This window comes from Elephas maximus, chromosome 22, assembly GCF_024166365.1.
Source record: "Elephas maximus indicus isolate mEleMax1 chromosome 22, mEleMax1 primary haplotype, whole genome shotgun sequence".
In the NCBI taxonomy this organism is placed as follows: Eukaryota; Metazoa; Chordata; class Mammalia; order Proboscidea; family Elephantidae; genus Elephas; species Elephas maximus.
The window spans coordinates 31,029,801-31,047,850 of record NC_064840.1 but is presented as its reverse complement, the minus strand read 5'-3'; the positions used below and the strand labels follow the sequence as shown (position 1 = coordinate 31,047,850).

At 42.6% G+C, this 18,050-nt stretch overlaps 1 protein-coding gene across 1 annotated transcript in view; it reads left to right on the top strand.

Moving 5' to 3' along the window:
- MYO18B (myosin XVIIIB) overlaps positions 1–18,050 on the top strand; it is a 327,968-nt gene that overhangs the window by 188,763 nt on the left and 121,155 nt on the right. The window contains exons 33-34 of the mRNA XM_049865475.1: positions 4,944–5,048; positions 16,390–16,542. Coding sequence (XP_049721432.1) covers positions 4,944–5,048; positions 16,390–16,542 — 258 coding nt within the window. The remainder of the gene's footprint in view (positions 1–4,943; positions 5,049–16,389; positions 16,543–18,050) is intronic.

The following is an 18,050-nucleotide window of genomic DNA, read 5'->3' as shown; positions in this document are numbered from 1 at the left end:
ATTAGCTCCCTCAACAATGTCCATGGAAGGAGCAGTAAAGAAATCAAATGATGTATTGCTTTGGACAAATATACTTCAAAAGAACTTTTTAAAGTTAAAAAAAAAAAAAAGATGTCACTTTGGTAACTATGGCCTGCCTACCCTAAGCCATGGTCTTTCTCATTGCCTCATATGCGTGCAAAAGCTAGGCAATGAAAAAAGAAGACAGAGAAGAAGACTTGATGCATTCGAATTGTGTTGCTGGTGAAGGATATTGAATATTCTTATTTTCAAAAGAGCAAACAAATTTGCCTTAAAAGAAATGCAGCCAGGATTCTTGTTAGAACGGAGGATGATGAGACTTAGGCTTGCTTACTAGGACATGTCATTAGAAAACACCAGTCAAAAGAAAAGAACATCCTGTTTGGTGAAGTAGAGGGTCAGAGAAAATGAGGGAGAACCTCAATGAGATGGAATGACACAACAATGGACTCAAATGTACCAATAATGGTGAAGATGACAGAGGGCGGGGTGAAGTTTTCTTCTGTTGTACATAAGGTCACCATGAGTCAGAGCCGACTCAGTGGCAAGGAAGAACAACAAACAGTGCCCCATAGGCATCTAGATAGTAGGACTGAGATCCTGGCTTTTGGAATTCATATATCCTTGGTTTAAATCTTTGCTCTTCCAGTTTGCCAACTGTGTGGTCTTGGGCAAGTGATTTTAAACCCTTAACTTCAATTATGGATTACACCTTAACCTAAAGAAAACAAAAATCCTCACAACTGGACCAATAAGCCACATCATGATAAATGGAGAAAAGATTGAAGTTGTCGAGGATTTCATTTTACTTGGATCCACAATCAACAGCCATGGAAGCAGGAATCAAGAAATCAAAAGATACATTGCATTGGGCAAATCAGCTGCAGAGGACCTCTTTAAAGTGTTGAAAAGCAAAGATGTCACCCTGAAGACTAAGGTGCGCCTGACCCAGGCCATGGTATTTTCAATTGCATCATATGCATGTGAAAGCTGGACAATGAATAAGGAAGACCAAAGAAGAATTGACACCTTTGAATTGTGTTGTTGGCGAAGAATATTGAATATACCATGGACTGTCAAAAGAATGAACAAATCTGTCTTGGAAGAAGTACAACCAGAATGCTCCTTAGAAGTAAGGATGGTGAGACTGCGTCTTGCATACTCTGGACTTGTTCTCAGGAGGGATCAATCCCTGGAGAAGGACATCATGCTTGGTAGAGGGTCAGCAAAAAAGAAAAAGACCCTCAAAGAGATGGATTGACACAGTGGCTGCAACAGTAGGCTCAAGCATTACAAGGATTGTAAGGATGGCACAGGACCAGGCACTGTTTCATTCTGTGGTGCATAGGGTCGCTATGAGTCGGAACTGACTCGGTGGCACCTAACAACAACAACAACTTCAATTAAAATCCATTCTGTTCCTTTGCTCCTTGTTCTGTATCCAGCCGTGGTCACTCAGAGCCAGTGTATAAGCCACACAAGAAGGCCAGTTTTGCTATTTTATTTGGAGTCAGGGAGACTTGGATCAAGTCCAGACTCTATCGACGACCACACATGGGACTTTGGGCAAGTCACAGAAACTTGTTAATAAGCCTCACTTTTCTGATCTATAAAATGGGGATGATTATGTCAACTTTGCAGGGCCATGGTAAAGAGTCAATGAGATGACAGGTATGGAAACATTACAAAGAGTTTTACAATGCAATTCTTGTTTGTTGGGAACCTAAGAGCAATAGTGGTGTGTGTGGATTACAGGCAGTTGGGCCCCCATAAGAGCCAGGGAGCTGACCTGGTGGTTGGCTTGCTCTTGGGTATGATTAATCTATCCAGGAGGAGGGCAAGGAACGGGGACTTGGCACCCTGCAGAGCCCACAGTGGATGTCACTTCATTAGCACCAGAATAGTCCAGGGCAGGGCTGGAGGGGGGCTTGGTGATTGTCAGGGCCTCCACGGGAACCGAGAATCCCGTTCAGTCATCCTCATAGACTGGGCTGCTTTGGCACTCTGCCATACCTCTGCGGAGTATTTAAAAACTGAGCTCATTCTTCTCCCCAAGTGGCTAAAGCAGCTGAGATTTTGCCACCCATCTGGCTCCTCAAATATTCCTTTTGGAGCCCCTTTAAAGCTGTGTCTAATTGGGGATTCACAGGGGTCATCCTAAGGGGCCAAGTGTGGTCCCCTCAGAACTCCCCAGGGTCAGGAAGAAAGAGTCAATGATTTGGGGTCTTAGCCAGATGTGTATGCCCTCGAGTAAGTCACATAACCTTCCTAGGACTCAGTTTTTTCATCTATGAAATGGGAGCAGTGACAGACTTCCCTGCCTTCCCTACCGAATTGGGAGGATCAGGTAAGAGAATGGAAAGTACCTTGTAAACTATAAAGAGCTGAGAGTCAAGGGGGCAATTATGGCTTGCTTTCCAATGTTTATATTTAGGAAAGAATGAATGGCATTTTTGAACAACCACTGGGTGCCAGGCACCAGGCTGGGTTCTTTATGTCTACCTTTATGTCTTGCGCTTCAAAGGAGACCTGCAGATGTCAACAAACAGCTCAGTTGTTGGAAGAACCCACGTGAGTGATAGAGTTGGCCCAGCCAGGAGCTATAGACAGGATTGCCTTGTCTTCAGCAGCTGTCAGGAGTGTACACAGCCCTCAGTTTAATGAGGGTGAATGTGAATGGTCTCTGAGCTCAGGGCTGGCACCATAAGAACACGACTTTTGCTAGAGGCAGCCAAGGGCCAGCCAGGCTTGTTGTTGTTGTTAGATACCATTGAGTTGGGCCCAACTCGTAGCGACCCAGGCTTGGAGTCAGGGAGCTCTAGATACTCAGGAGAACTCTGTAAGGATGTATTGTCCTGGCTCTGCAGGTAAGGAAACTGGACTGCAGAAAGGTGAAGTGACTTTCTCAAGCTTACCCAACTGAGAGGTAGCAGAGTTGGACTCCAAAGCCCAGACTCTTAACCAGAACACCAAAACACTAGTTTTTTAACTTTATTTTTTTCCCCAAATGCTTGGTCCATGGAAGGCCATTTAGGAAGCACTTGGTAGAAGTCAGCTGTGGGCAATACTGCATTCTCTAGTTGCCCTGTGATCTATAATGTACATGAGCTTACCAAAGGCTCTGATAAGTCCAGCAGTGAGGAACCTATTAACAACTCCCACACTTATTCTAGAGTGGACTTCCCTCTCCCTTCCCCTCGAAATCATATCATATCAACGAACACCACGGTGGAGCAGTATTCTACAGAAGACACTTCAGAAAACTTTGCTGGCTTAATAAAAAAAATATTTTTATTATCTCGTATATTTTTCAAAATGAGTTTTAGCTTTTCTAGTCTTCATTCTAAAAGTGGACATGAGCAGAGTGCATTGTACTTCTCACTCTTAAAAGAAAGTTCTGAAATGAGCCTGCTTTCTATACAATCAGTTGTTTCTTTATTTTTTTCCTCTGTGGACCAGGAGATGGAAGCCCCAGCCCCTGCTCAAGTCCTCTCAGGTGAAGGTTGCACAAATTTCTTGTCCATTCCAAGAATCCCAAGGTCAGATGGCGTGTGCCCTGAGCCAGGGCCCTGGCGAGTTGGAAATATGACCAGACCCTCCTGAGGCTTTTCTGTGGGTAGATTTATAAACGGAGAGAGCGAGGGCAGGGGAAGGTGTTTTTCTCCTTACAACAGACACTAACATAGACTTCACATTCTAGTGGCTGTTCTGCTCAGTCTATCTCTCAGCATGGCAGGAAATCAATTGTCAGCCACCTAGATGGGAAGCTGATGGCTGTCTGAGTTGGCAGAAAGAGCTGGGGCCAGGAGACAGGCCGATAACTCCTTTCTGTAACTATTGCCTTAGAACATGAATCTTTGGACCTCTCTGGGGCTTAGTTTGACCATCTGTGAAATAGAGTCATTAATTTATGACACAGGGACAAGTGGGAGGATGAAAGGGATGCAGTAACATATACAAGACAGACTGAGCAGTGGGGGATAAACACAGCTAGAGTAGACCGTCCCTGGATGGTGCAAACAGTTAGCACACTCGGCAGTTAACCAAAAGGTTAGAGGTTTAAGTCTTCCAAGGTGCCTAGGAAGAAAGCCCTGGCAATCTACTTCTGAAAACCCAGCCATTGAAAAGCCTATGCAGCACATTTCTGCTTTGATACATATGAGGTTACCATGAGTTGGAGCCAACCTGACGGCAGCAGGTTTTTAACTGGTGACTCCACAACAGTGCCTCAGTTTGCTGGATAATTTTGGAGAAATCACAGCCAATTGTAAATTAAATGAATTGCTCCTAGACAAATAATCTCAAATGTAATTTTTTTTTTTTTACTACACCATAGTATGTTTAATAAGGGAGACGGATGCATTTTAATATGTTGCATATAATGTTGAGCAAGGTCAGAGTGCAAGGACATATAAATAGTCAAGTGGATATAAGAGCGAGATATCCCTTCTGTCTGGGTGGGGGACTGGGGAGCAGCGGTGCTGACTTTATGGGAGAACGACAAGGGGGATCCCTGTAATTGGCCAGCTCCCAAGCTTTCAGGCCAGCTCCTGAGTCCTTCAACATAGATGCCCCTTTCCAATCGCTAAGGTCCCTGGGTGGTGCAGTTGGTTTGGGCTCAACTACTAGCCTAAAGGTTGGCGGTTTGAACTCACCCACTGGTATTGAAAAAGAAAGACCTGGCGATCTACTTCCATAAGATTATAGCCAAGAAAACTCTATGGAGTGGTTCTGTTCTATAACACATGGGGCCCCCATGAGTTGGAATTGAGTTGACAGCCATGGGTCCCAGTCACTACAGCAGCCTTTGTGGAGCTGGGCAAGGGGCCAGCAGCCCCATAGCCTCCTCAAGGGTCCCTGCTGTTTGGTGTGTGCAGTGGAGTCCATTCACCTTGTACATGCCTCTCCCTTTGTACCTACAGCTCCGTCAGCTGGAAATGCAGCTAGAGCAAGAATATGAGGAGAAGCAGATGGTCCTCCATGAGAAGCAAGACTTGGAAGGCTTGATTGGAACCCTCTGTGATCAGGTAAGGAGGAAGACACCAGCAGACGTGGGGAAGACACGCTTGTGCTCACTGTGCCTCTGAGCCTGTTAGACAGACGGATTCATGGGGAGGTTAGCTGGAAGGGGAGCATCCCTCTCATCAGAAAAGGCTAGGAACTGGCTTTCAGCTGGCCACCCCCTGCTCCCTACAACTGCCTGCTTCACACCAACTAGGTCCCTGCTCAGACTCACTGGCCATTCAAAGGAGACCTGTGGATGTCGGCAAAGATCTCAGTTCTTGGAAGAACCCAAGCAAATAACAGTTGCCCCAGCCAGGAGCTACAGACAGGGTTGGCAGCTGTCAGGGAGAGTGTAGACAGCCCTCACTTTAATGGGGGTGAATGTGAATGGCCTCTGAGCTCAGGGCTGGCACCATGAGAACAAAACTTTTGCTAGAGGCAGCAAAGGGCCAGCCAGGCTCGGAATCAGTCAAATCTAGCTTTAGATCATGTAGGAGTGCCTGGATGGTGCAAACAGTTAAGTGCTCGACTGCTAACCTAAAGGTTGGCAGTTCAAACCCACTCAGAGGTGCCTCAGAAGAGAGGCCTGGCGATCTGCAAAGGCCACAGCCTTGAAAACTCTATGGAGCACAGTCCTATGCTCTGTATACATGAGGTCAATGGCAACCAGTGGGCCACTTCTATAAACATGGCTTTGGGTGACATAGCTTTGGGTAAGCTGGTTAACTGCTCTGAGCTTCTGGAGAACAGAGCCTTGGGTTCTTGCCATCACTGTCCACCAGGGTTCTTTCTCAACAGCAGCACTCTTGACATTTTGTACAAGATCATTCTTTGTGCTGGGGGCTCTCCTGTGCACTGGGGAAGTTGAGCAGCATCCCTGGCCTTTATCCATGAGATGCCAGTAACAACCCCCAAACAGTTGTGATAGATAACAAGAAATATCTACAGACCTTGCTAAATGTCCCCTGGGGGATCTAAAGCAGCCAGAGAGCACAGAGCTAGCTTCTGAGTTTGGCATTAGGAGGAAACATTCCTCTGTCCCCCAAATATTTTTCTCTGCCTATGCTAGAGCCCAGAAACCCTGGTGGCGTAGTGGTTAAGAGCTATGTCTGGTAACCAAAAGGTTGGCAGTTCGAATCCACCAGGTGCTTCTTGGAAACTCCATGGGGCAGTTCTGCCCTGTCCTATAGGGTTGCTCTGAGTTAGAATTGACTTGATGGCAACGGGTGTTTGTTTGTTTGTTTGTTTAATGCCTACTGCTATGAAAAAATCCCACTGCTGGAGACCTACAATTTTTCTTAAAGTGTCCTGGAATATATTTCATGTATTTGCTTATGGTCTGTTAATTTATAATACTCTTGCTATCAATATCCTTCTCCAAAAGTCATTCACTTTATTCACAGAGGAAAGCGGCCCCTTTAAATGGTCATAGAGAGTGGCCACACGTTCAGCAAATAGGTGCTCGTGGGTTTGTTTGTTTTTTTAAATGCTTAAATGAATGAATGCTGGAGCAGTATCACAGTAGTGGAGAGGGAGGCTGGAAGCAGAATCCAGGAGAGCTATATCTCCTTCCTTCTCCAGGTTTTCTCATTTTTCAGCTGAGCAAATTGGGGCAGTTGAGGTTGTTCCTTTAACATTGGGCGTGAGAGCACAGTCCAATCCCTGATTCCAGAATGAAAGTCTGGACTCATTGGGAGAAGGTTGCAATATATTCAGCATAGTCCATTTGAGAAAACAAAATAGGTAACCCAATATAGAAAGGTTTTTATACGTACTGCTAACATAAAAGAAGTTGTGCGTTTAAAGAAAAGGGACTTGAGATCTATACTAAAATACCAACTTTGTGTTAGTCACCGAGCTAGAGACTTTTAATGCATTATCACATAGCATAATTTTAAAATGTTTTTTTATGATGACGTTTTCCAAACATATGGAAAAGCGTAGCAAATAATATAATTGACAGTCATGTACCAAACACCCAGGGATCGCATAAATTAACAGTTTGCCATATTTCATTCAGATGTTTTTAAGGAAACAAAACATTGAAACAACAGTCAGTGGCCCCTTGGTGTCCCTTCCTAATCTCACTGCCCTCTCTTCCTCCTTGCCTTCCCTCTTTCCTTCCTTCCCTCCCCAGAGATAATCATTGTCCTGAGGTCGGAGCGTGTAATGCCCTTGTACGTGTACTTAAACTTGAACTACGTACATTACATATGATTCTGCACTCTGCTTTGTCTCCTTTAATACTATGTTTCTGAGTAGTCCGTGTTGATACAGGGAGCTCTAGTTCATTCATTTTACTACTATACAGTATTTAATTGTTTTTAAATCCCATTCTTCTATTGATGGCTACTTAGTTGCTTCCACTCTAACACTAAACTGCAGTACATATTCTTACATACGTCTCACCATGCACATGGTCAAGTGTTTCTCAAGGGTATATATCTACAAGAGGAATTGCTGGTTCCTAGGAAGGTAAAGGAAACCCTGGTGGCATAGTGGTTAAGAGTTACGGCTGCTAACCAAAATGTCGGCAATTCAAATCTGCAGTCGCTCCTTGGAAACCCTATGGGGCAGTTTTACGGTCGCCATGGGTCGGAATCAACTTGATGGCAACAGATTTGGTTTTAGGAATGTACAAAGTCCCTGGGTGGTGTAAATGGTTTGCACTGGACTACTAAACTGAAGGTTGGTAGTTCCGACCTACCCCGCAGTGCCACAGAAGAAAGGCCTGGTGACCTGCTTCCATATAGATTACAGCCAAGAAAACCTTATGGAGAAGTTCTACTCTGCAACACATAGGGTTGCCGTGAGATGGAATCAATGAAATGCTTTTTTTTTTTTTTTGCTTGCGTAGTTTTTTGTTTAGGAACGTACATGTTTGAAATTTTTAGGTATTGCCCAAATTGTTTCCCAAAGTGATTGAGGCTATTTACACTTTCAGTAGTAATGTATCAGGTTTTGCTTCTCTACATCCCCACCAACACGTGACATTTGTAAATTTTTGCCACTCATTGGGCATCACAGGTGAGAGTGTGCATTTTTCACATGTTTATTATGGTTTTATGTGATTTGCTTATATGGAGTCTCTGCTTTCACCTTTTTTCTTATAGCTTATTTTTTTTTATTCATGATCCTAATTTATACAAGTGGCTAATGCTTTTTTCTTTATCTAATCCGTTTTTGGTTGTATATTTTGCAAATAGCTCCTACTCTATGGATAATCCTTTCACTTTGTTTACAATGTCCTTCATTTAATAAAAGGTGCTTTTGATTTTTTTTTTGTAACATAGACCTATCAATCAATCTTATTTTATTTTTGTTGTCGAATATACACAGCAAAACATAAACCAATCTAACCATTTCTGCATGTACAGTTCAGTGACATTGATTACATTCTTTGAGTTGTGCAACTGTTCTCACCCTCTTTATCTGAGTTGTTCCTGCTCCATTAACGTAAACTCACTAACCCCCTAAGGTTACTATCCAGTCGATCATTTTTTATGGTTTGTGCTTTCATATCTTGTTTAGGATGTATTTCCTTAACTAGAGATCAAAGGTACTTTACCACCTTTCTTAAAAATTACCAAGTTTTCTTTTTGAGATTTTTAAGTTTTTAACCTATCTAGATTTTATTCTGGTATATAGTGTGAGGTAGGAATCCATGTTTTTCCCCAAGGTGAGTAACCTTTGTATTATTTTATGAATAATCTTTTTCTATACTTGCCATAAGTGTGTTTGTGGACTCCCCATTCAGTTCTTTGGTTTGTCTGTTTATTCCTGCAACATAAAAATTGCTGGGTTTTGATATCTTGGAGGACAGGTTACCCAAGTTCACTTGCCTTCAAAATTGTCTATTCTTGATCCTTTAATCTTCCTAGCATGATTCAGTAACAAAATCGGATGTGATTTTCATTGGAAATCCATTGATTTACAAGTTAGTTGGGAACCATGACATATGGAACCACTGTATCCATGTATGTGCCATGTCTCTCTACTAATGGCTTTCAGTAATATTTTTTTTTCCCAGAAAAGTTTTTAACTTTTTTTGTTAGATATATTTCTAGGGACCTTGTAGTTGCAGCAGCTATTATGAATAGAATACTTTTCTCTGTTCCATTTTTTATTTCATCACTGTGGCACATAAGAATGCTATGATTATTGTATCTAGACCTTGTATCCAGCAAACTGGCTGAACACTTGACTATTTTTCATGTCTTGCCTGTATATTCTTTTAGATTTGCTCCATAGACTAGTCTTGTTATCTGGAAATAAGAATAGCTTTGCCTTTTCCGTTTTCAATTTCTAGGCCTCGTTTCTTTTTCTTACCTTACTTCATTGTCTTGGGTCTCCAATATAAAATTGAATCATAGAGGAAGTAGCGGGTGTCCTTTCCTCGTCCCTGATGTTAACAGGAAAAGCTCTTCAGATGCATGATATTTGCAGTGTGCGTTTAATAAGTAACCTTAATCAGGTTAAGTCAGTCTTCGATTTGCAATTTTCTAATTTTTTTTTAAGATAAGGTTTGGCCATTGAATATTATCAGATGCTTCTTCTGAAATTGTTGATAATCCTATGACTTGTCTCATTAATATATATATTTTGGATATAACAGCATATCCTAATGCTTTTCCCTCTTAATATACTGCTCTATTGAACTGATATTTTATTTAGATTTTTTGAAGCCATGGTCAAAAATTAGCTTGTAGTTTTCTTTTCTCATACTGTCTTTGTCCATTTTTATACTAATCTCCAAAAACGAGTTTACAACTGTTTTTGAAACAATTTTTTTATAAAATTTGGTTCTTGTAGTTTTTGAAGATTTAGTGCAACTTGCCTGTAAACCCATTTGAGTTTAGTTTCTATTAGAGGATAGGGTAGATATTTGGTTACTGTATCCAATTTTTGTAATTTTTTTTTAATTGAACACAAATTCCAAAATTCTCTTCCTTATTGAGTCAGTTTTAGTAGCTAATATGTTTCTTTTCCAGTAGTTTGACATAAAGTTTTTCCATGGGATTTTTAAAATTCCACTGAATTTGGAGCTGTTTCCTTTTCGATCACAGTAATGTTTAATTATGACATTTGTTTGTTGTTGTTCAGTCTTGCTAGAGATTTATCTAGCCTTCCAAACAACCAGCTCCTGTTCTGTTTCTTTGTCTTATACTTTGTCTTTGTTTCTTTTTCCTTCTTCTTTTCTTTGGTTTACTCTTTTGTTCCTCTTTTAGTTTTGGTGTTGAAAATTTTAACTCATTTTCAGTACTTACTATTTCATTTAAAATATTTTTTAAGTCCATTTAAGGTAATACTTTTACCTTGAACTGCTGCTTAGTGTCATCCTTAGATGTGAACCATTTTGTCATATTCTTTGTGATTTTCTCCTTTAACCTATAAGTGACTTAGGAATTGATTTTTAAGTTTATAAACATCTGGGATTCTTTGGAGTAATTTTTTTTTACTGTCAATTTCTACTTTAATGGCATGATAGATATATCACATGGTAGAATGCATACTGTCTTTTTTTTTTTTTCCTATGAAATGTTTGATATCTCATTGTTGTCCCAGTTCATGGCTGAGTTTATTAAATGATCCAAGTGATCTGAAAATAATGTAGTTATTTATTGGCCTGGGATTCTATACAGGGCAAAGGGACCAAGCTTGTTAATTTTGACTTAAATATTATATTCAAATATAAAAGCACAAACAATATAAGGTTGGCAAATATCATTACACAAAACAAAACTTCCTTTTAACTTTCATTTTGTCTGTTGACCTACCTGTTTCTGAGCAAGCCCTGCTGTATTCCTACCGTGATTATGGTTTTGCCAAGTTCTGTTCATAGTTCTGTTATAGTCTTTTCTTTTTGTATTTTGAAATTGTATTTTAGGTGCATCCAAGTTTATTACTGCTTTCTATTCTTGGTGGATCATTCTTTTGATTATTTATGATGTCCCTCATCTCTATGAATGATTTTTGCCTGATTTATTTTCCTCAGTGTTCCTGGAAGACCTTTTTCTATCCCTTCAGTTTCAACTTTTCCAAGTGTGTGTGTGTGTGTGTGTGTGTGTGTTCATGTGTTTCTTTTGAGCCACTGGGTAATTTTTAATTCAATCTTTTAATCTGTAACTTTTCATAGAGATTTTAATTCATTTATATTTATTGTAGTGGCAGATATATTGTTATTTTACTGTCCCCTTAATTTGATTCTTTATTCTTTTCCTACTTCTGGATAGGTTGGTAATATTTTCTATGTCCTTTTTTGTTCTACTGCTGACTCAGAGGCTACAAATCATATTTCTATTCTTTTACTGGTTACCCATAAATTTGAAGATACATATTTAATCATAATTTTTGATAACATACTTCATTTAATTTTCACAATAATGCTATGGGATCGATATCCTTGTTTCCTTCATATAAATGAAGAAAATGGAGCTCAAGGAGGTAAAACAACTTGCCCAAGACTATCTAGCTAGTTAATGGGCCAACGTGCATTTGAAAATATGTCTATGTTATTCAAAAATCTTCAGTTTAAAAAAATCTAACACCATGCTTCTTAAAAGTAGTGAGCTCTAGTTATCTAGAACCATGTTTTGTGGACCACCTTTTTACATCAAATTGTGAGGAAGTCCAGCTCTGCCAATAATTTACCAGGCGGCCTTCAGCAACACACATTCTTCCTCCGAGCCTCAAGTTCCTCTTCCATGAAGTGGCTGGATGATTCCTAACAATATTTTTAGATCATATTTTGAAAGTTCCCAGGGAGTTCTTTGGCAACAGATATTTAACAGCCACTCCGAAGAATTTGCTTTTATGATAAATGGTTAAACAATTGAGGTTTGAATATAGTCTTCCACAACAACCCTAAACATCGTTAAATTTCTCAGTTAATTATTCACCAGCTTTAGCCAATTTTGAATCTTTTGTTCTGTAGAATGCAAACTTGCAGAATGACATTTATTTCCCATTAACCTAATGAGGTGTTGTGTGTGTGTGTGTTTCCCCTCCTTCTCTGTAGCAATTCATTATGAAGGGGAGATGATGACAGCATTTTTAGAGTGTTTCTGGAGTGAAGATGATAGAATCTGAGCCACTCTTATACACGTCCAATGCTAACATCAGGGAATCTCCCTGGTGCCAACATGCCCCAAAGGAGAATTAAAGTGCTCTGCATACACTTTAGGATGTGTGCGGAGCAAGAGCTGGCACAAAAATAAGGAAGGTACAAAGCATGCTGCTTGAATGTAATCAAGGTAAAAAAAAAAAAAAAAAAACCTGGACTCTGGTAAATCTGGGTTCAGGTAACAGTTCTACTAGGCACCATGGTACAGTGGTTAGGGACTTGCACTCTAGAGCTGAGCTGCCTGGGTTCAAATCCCTGCACTACCATTTTGTAACAGTATGACCTTGGGCATATTATTAACCCTTTATGTATCAGTTTTCTTAGCTGTACCTCTGTTTCTCCATGACACTATATACTTCACAGCTCCTAGGACGTGAACTGGCCCCAGGTAACTTCCTCAGCTTTGTGAACTCCCCCACTACCCATGTTTTATCCTTCGTGCCAATCACCCAGAAATGCATATACCAGGCTGTTTCTTACCTCTCCCTTTGCTTGTGCAGTGCCTTATACCTACAGTGCCCTTCCCATGACTCTTCACCTAGCGTTTGTTATTATTGGGTACCATTGATTCAATTTTGACTCATAGTGACCCCATGTTTTACACAGTAGAACTGCCCCATAGGGTTTGCTCAAAAAAAAACCAAACCCACTGCCATCAAGTCAATTCTGACTCAAAGCGACCCTATAGGACAGAGTAGAACTGCCCTGTAGAGTTTCCAAGGAGCGCCTGGTGGATTTGAACTGCCGACCTCTTGGTTAATAGCTGTAGCACTTGATCACTATGCCATCAGAATTTCCTAGGCTGTAATATTTATGGAAGCAGATTGCCAGGTCTTTTCTCCCACAGGGCACTAGGTGGATTCAAACCAACAATCTTTCAGTTAGTAGCTGAGTGCTTAACCATTGCACCACCAGGACTCCTTTTTACCTAGCTACTTCCTACTTATCTCCTAAGACTCTTTCTGGACCCCATTCCCAGCTGGAGCTAGGTGATACTTTCATGTGCTTTTTTTTTTTTTTTTTAATTAAAGAGAAAAACATACCTCTCCCATGGTATATTTTTCTAATACTACCTTTTTCCAGTCAGAAGAGTTAGGTTCATATCCCAACTCTGCCACTTATTAGCTGTGTGATCTTGGGCAAGTTACTTAACCTCTGTAAGCATTGGTTTCATCATCTGTAAAATGGGAATCATAACACTACATGCCTCATAGATTTAGTATGAGGATTGAATGCGATCATATACATAAAGTATGTAATATAGTGCCTGACACTTAGAAAGCTCTCTATAAATGTAAGCTATTACTACTTTTATAAAGGCTATAATAATAATGTCTATTTTTAAGAGCTTGTGACAGGAATTAAATGCAATAATGTGACAAAGGGACTGGCACAATGCCCAGCCCTCAGCTTAGCTAATCATTCACATATTATACACACACACACACACACACACACACACACACACACACACACATATAGAGCCCTGTTGGTGCAGTGTTAAGGGCTCAGCTGCTAACCAAAAAGTTGACAGTTTGAATCCAGCAGCTGTACCTTGGAAACCCTATAGGGCAGCTCTACTGTGGCCTATAGGCTCACTATATATGTATACCGTCTTTCTCTATCCATCCATCCAGCTATCTACCTACCTACCTTCCTACCTACCTACCCACCCACCCACCTTCCCTTCCTCCCTCCCTCCCTCCCTTCTACCCACCCACCTACCTACCTACCTACAAACCTACAAACAGGCCCTGGTGGGTCAGTGGTTAAGCACTCAGCTGCTAACTGAAAGGTCAGTGGTTTGAGCCCACCAGCTGCTCTACAGGAGAAAGATGTGGCAGTCTGTTTCCATAAAGATTTACAGCCTTGGAAACCCTATGGGACAGTTCTACTCTGTCCTATAGGCTCACTATGAGTCGAAATCAACTTAACAGCAACAGGTTTGGTTTGTATGTGTGTATATATATATATATACCATCTGTCCCTTTCTCTATCTGTCCATCCATCCCTCCCTCCCTCCCTCCCTCCCTCCCGCCCTCCCTCCCTCCCTCCATTCATCGCTCCATCCACCCCCCCACCCATCCATCCATCCATCTATGTATCTATCTATGAGCCCTGGTGGGCCAGTGGTCAAGCACTCGGCTGCTACTGAAAGGTCAGCAGTTTGAACCTACCAGCTGCTCTGCTGGAAAAAGATGTAACAGTCTGCTTCCATAAAGATTTAAAGCCTTGGAAACCCTGTAGGGCAGTTCTACTCTGTCCTATAGGGTTGCTATGAGTGAAATCAACTTGACGGTAACGGATATGGGGTATCTATCTATCTGATAATTTAAGAGATACGTCTGTGAACAAAGAGGTACTATGCAAAAAAAAAAAAAAAACTAATTTTTTAAGAACTCAGAACCAGAGGTAGAGAAATAGTAATGTAAGATGCGGAGAAATATGTTCTAGGTCATCAGACAATACCCATATTCCCTCGTATTTGTAAAGCCGTGGACGGCTTACAAAGTGCTTTCTGATCCATTCTCACATCTGATCCTTGTCTTATCTCAACACAGAGGACAGGGATTTTTTAAAACCTCCTCTTTATAGATGAAGAATCAGGCTCAGAGAGGTAGCATGGCCCAGCCAAGGTTCCTACTGCCAGCAAGTGGTGAGCCAGGGTTGAAAGCCTAGGCCACCTCATTCTAAATCCCATGCTCTCTCCAGAATATCCAGGGGCATTCTGAGCATCTCGGGCAATGGTTAGTGCTTGGTGTAGAGGCACACATACAGCCCAGGTGTGTAGAAACTGAGCCCCTGTCCAATGATGGGTGCCATGTTCTTTCCTCTGGTCTCCTGAAGAGTCTGAGAAAGGGGCTTAGTTTATTTCAGAGACGCTAAGCCATTGCTTTTTAAGTCAGCACTTTTCTCTAGAGGAGGCCGTTGGCTGTTGGTGTTGTGTGTTGGCCCCGGTGGAATTCCATGCCTCTTCTGGTTGGTCTTAGCCTGTACTGTTGTGACTGGGAGTTGTCAGGGGGCCTCAGCTCACTCTTCTGGTGCCAAGAACAGAATATGGTTTCTTCAGGACACACTTGACCGTTGTCACCTTGGAAGTCTGGTGCCTACAAATTCAGGATTCTGGGGGAAGGAATGTGCTCACTTCTGGGTAAGGTCTCACTGCAGAAAATGGCCTCATTTGCTTGTCTGTAAACTGGCTAAGGAGACCAGCTAACAATCGGTTACCAGTTGCTGTTGATTCCAATCCATGGCGAACCCATGTTTGTCAGAGTAGAACTGTACTCCACAGGGTTTTCAGTGGCTGTGATCTTTTGGAAGTAGATTACCAGGCTTTTCTTCTGAGGCACCTATAGGTGGACTTGAACCTCCAAACTTTCAGTTAGCAACCAGGCAAGTTCACTCTTCACACCACCCAGGGACTCCTAGACCAGCTGAAGAGATCAAGAAAACTTGATTTAGACCTTGAGTAACAACACAGTATTACTAAAATGTAACATACATGCAGGCGTCTTGACAGCAACTGGTTTGGGTAAAGTACATGCAGGGTAGTATGCTGTATCCCACATGTACAGCCTGAGGCGTTAACATACATGTAAAGAGGCACACTACATCCTATGTATATAGCCTGAGGCATAACATACATATAGAGAAACATGTGTGCAGCCTGAGTGTACAGCCTAAGCGTAACATTCATGCAGAGAAGTGTACTGTATTCCACATGTAAGCTCAATGAATTTTCATAACTTGAGCACATTCATATAAGCAGCGCCCACACCAATGACATTAATAGCTCACGTAACTCCCTCTCATGACCTGTCCAGTCACTGCCCCTCAAGGGTAACCACTCTCCTGCCAGCAGAGGGCACCCTGGAGACAGGCTCTGATGAGGTGAGGGAAGGCTGTATTGATAACTTTGGTGCAAAAGATGAGTCGAAATGGCTGGGTACATACAGGCTGTGATAACAGTAATGATAGCAAATCCTTTATTGTACGTTACTCCGTGCCAGGCGTTAGGCTAAATATGTGTTTAAGTTTCACTGTAGCCCTGTGTGGTTGGTGCCATTCCCATTTTGCAGATGAAGATACTGAGGTTCAGAGAAGAGATGGGTCTCATACAAAGTCACACAGTGTATGAGTGACAGAGGCAGGATTTGAACACAGGGACTCTGGCTTCAGAGATGTCAGATCCTGGCAACCACTTTGGCATCTAAGCTCATGAGCCTTCTCTTGGCTTCCAGATTGGCCATCGGGACTTTGACGTGGAGAAGCGTCTTCGGAGGGATCTCAGGAGGACCCACGCGCTCTTGTCAGACGTGCAGCTCCTTCTTGGGACCATGGAGGACGCTAAGACGTCAGTCAGCAAGGAGGAACTAGAGAAAGTGCACAGCCAGGTGTGTGAGCAGGGCCCCTCAAAACTGGGCTGGGAGGATGCTGCAGCCAGGTGAGACGTCACTAGGACTGTTCAAAGACACTGTAGCATGGCCCTGCTTCCCGGGTGTGAGCGTGGTCATGGCGTGGACGTCAACTTTTATAGACCCTCAGGGGGCTTGGGAACAATGGGGGAAGGGGGCCCAGGAGGGTCACACGAGGTAGTGGCTGAGGAAGAAGGGTTTATGAATAGCTGTGATGGCTTGCTACCTTCTTCCGAGATGAGGCACAATGCCAGTCTTGAAGGCCTGGGCAGATGAGGATCTTGAGGTCAAAATCACTGAGTGCAGGATGTGTCTCTGTGCGTGTGTGTGTGCGCGCGCGCGTGTGCACGCATGCACGCATGTGCGTGGCTACAAGGGTTGGGTGTGAAACAAATAGTAATGGTGCTAATAATACGATGTCTAATACTAATAATAAAAACAACAAACAAGAGCCATTTGATTGCCTATTAAAATAATGATGAGGCCAATCCTGATAGGATATTGATCATAGCTGCCACCATCTGGAGCCCCCACCATGTACTGGTACTTTATACACACTGTTGCATTGAGTGCTCAGGGGAGCTCAGTGAGGTGAGAATCATCATCTCCATCTCACAAATGACTGGGTGACAGAGAGGTGAGGTGACCGGCTCACGAAGTCACACAGCTAGAAAGTGGTAGAGCTAGGATTTGAACCCAGATCTTTCAGCCTCCACCATCCCTGGCTGCCCCAAAGGAGGATGGGGCAGCAGGTCAGAGGGTAAAGCCAAGGCAGGAGCTGAGGACCTCAGGGGACATGATGTGTGGGCTGTGCTGGTGCAGGCAGTGTCGCCCAGGGCAGCTGGTGTAGACAGGTGTGAGTGGATTAGACCCTGGCAGTATGGTGGGAGCCTTGGGGAGAGAGGTCCCGGAGCAGAGTGATGTAGCAAGGATTCAGGATTTGGTATTGTCCCCATGGAGAGCTGGAACCAGACAGGGAGGCCCAGTGCCCTGAGAGGGGGTTGTACCCATGCATCGATGTCACCTCTGAGTCACTATACCTCCTTTGGATGAGCCACACCATGCCAACCCCTTGCCTTTAACACTTCCCCTTCTTGAAACATTGCCATCCCTTCCTCCTCCTTCCCTGGCCTTATGTCAATTGGCCTCTCTGGTTCATGCAGCCCACTTGGCAGAGGGTCCTATGCCCTCCCCATTGCCATCAAAATGGTCCAGATAGCCCAGCATCCAGCTAACCCTTCCCCCTTCACAGGTGAATGTTCCTGAAATGGAATCACAATCATTGTGTTTCTTTTTCTTTCTTCTCTTTTTTGTTACATACACAAGAACTCTCCCTCTGCAGGGTTAAAATGTGTGCTCTTGGAAAATAGTGGTATTTAATGAGGGCGCCTTAAGCTGAATCAAAGAGTCTCATTCTTCTGAAAGTCCTTCTTCCCCGTCTCTGCATCCGGCTCCTATCAAAGGGAATTCACAGCCTTGGCTTTCCA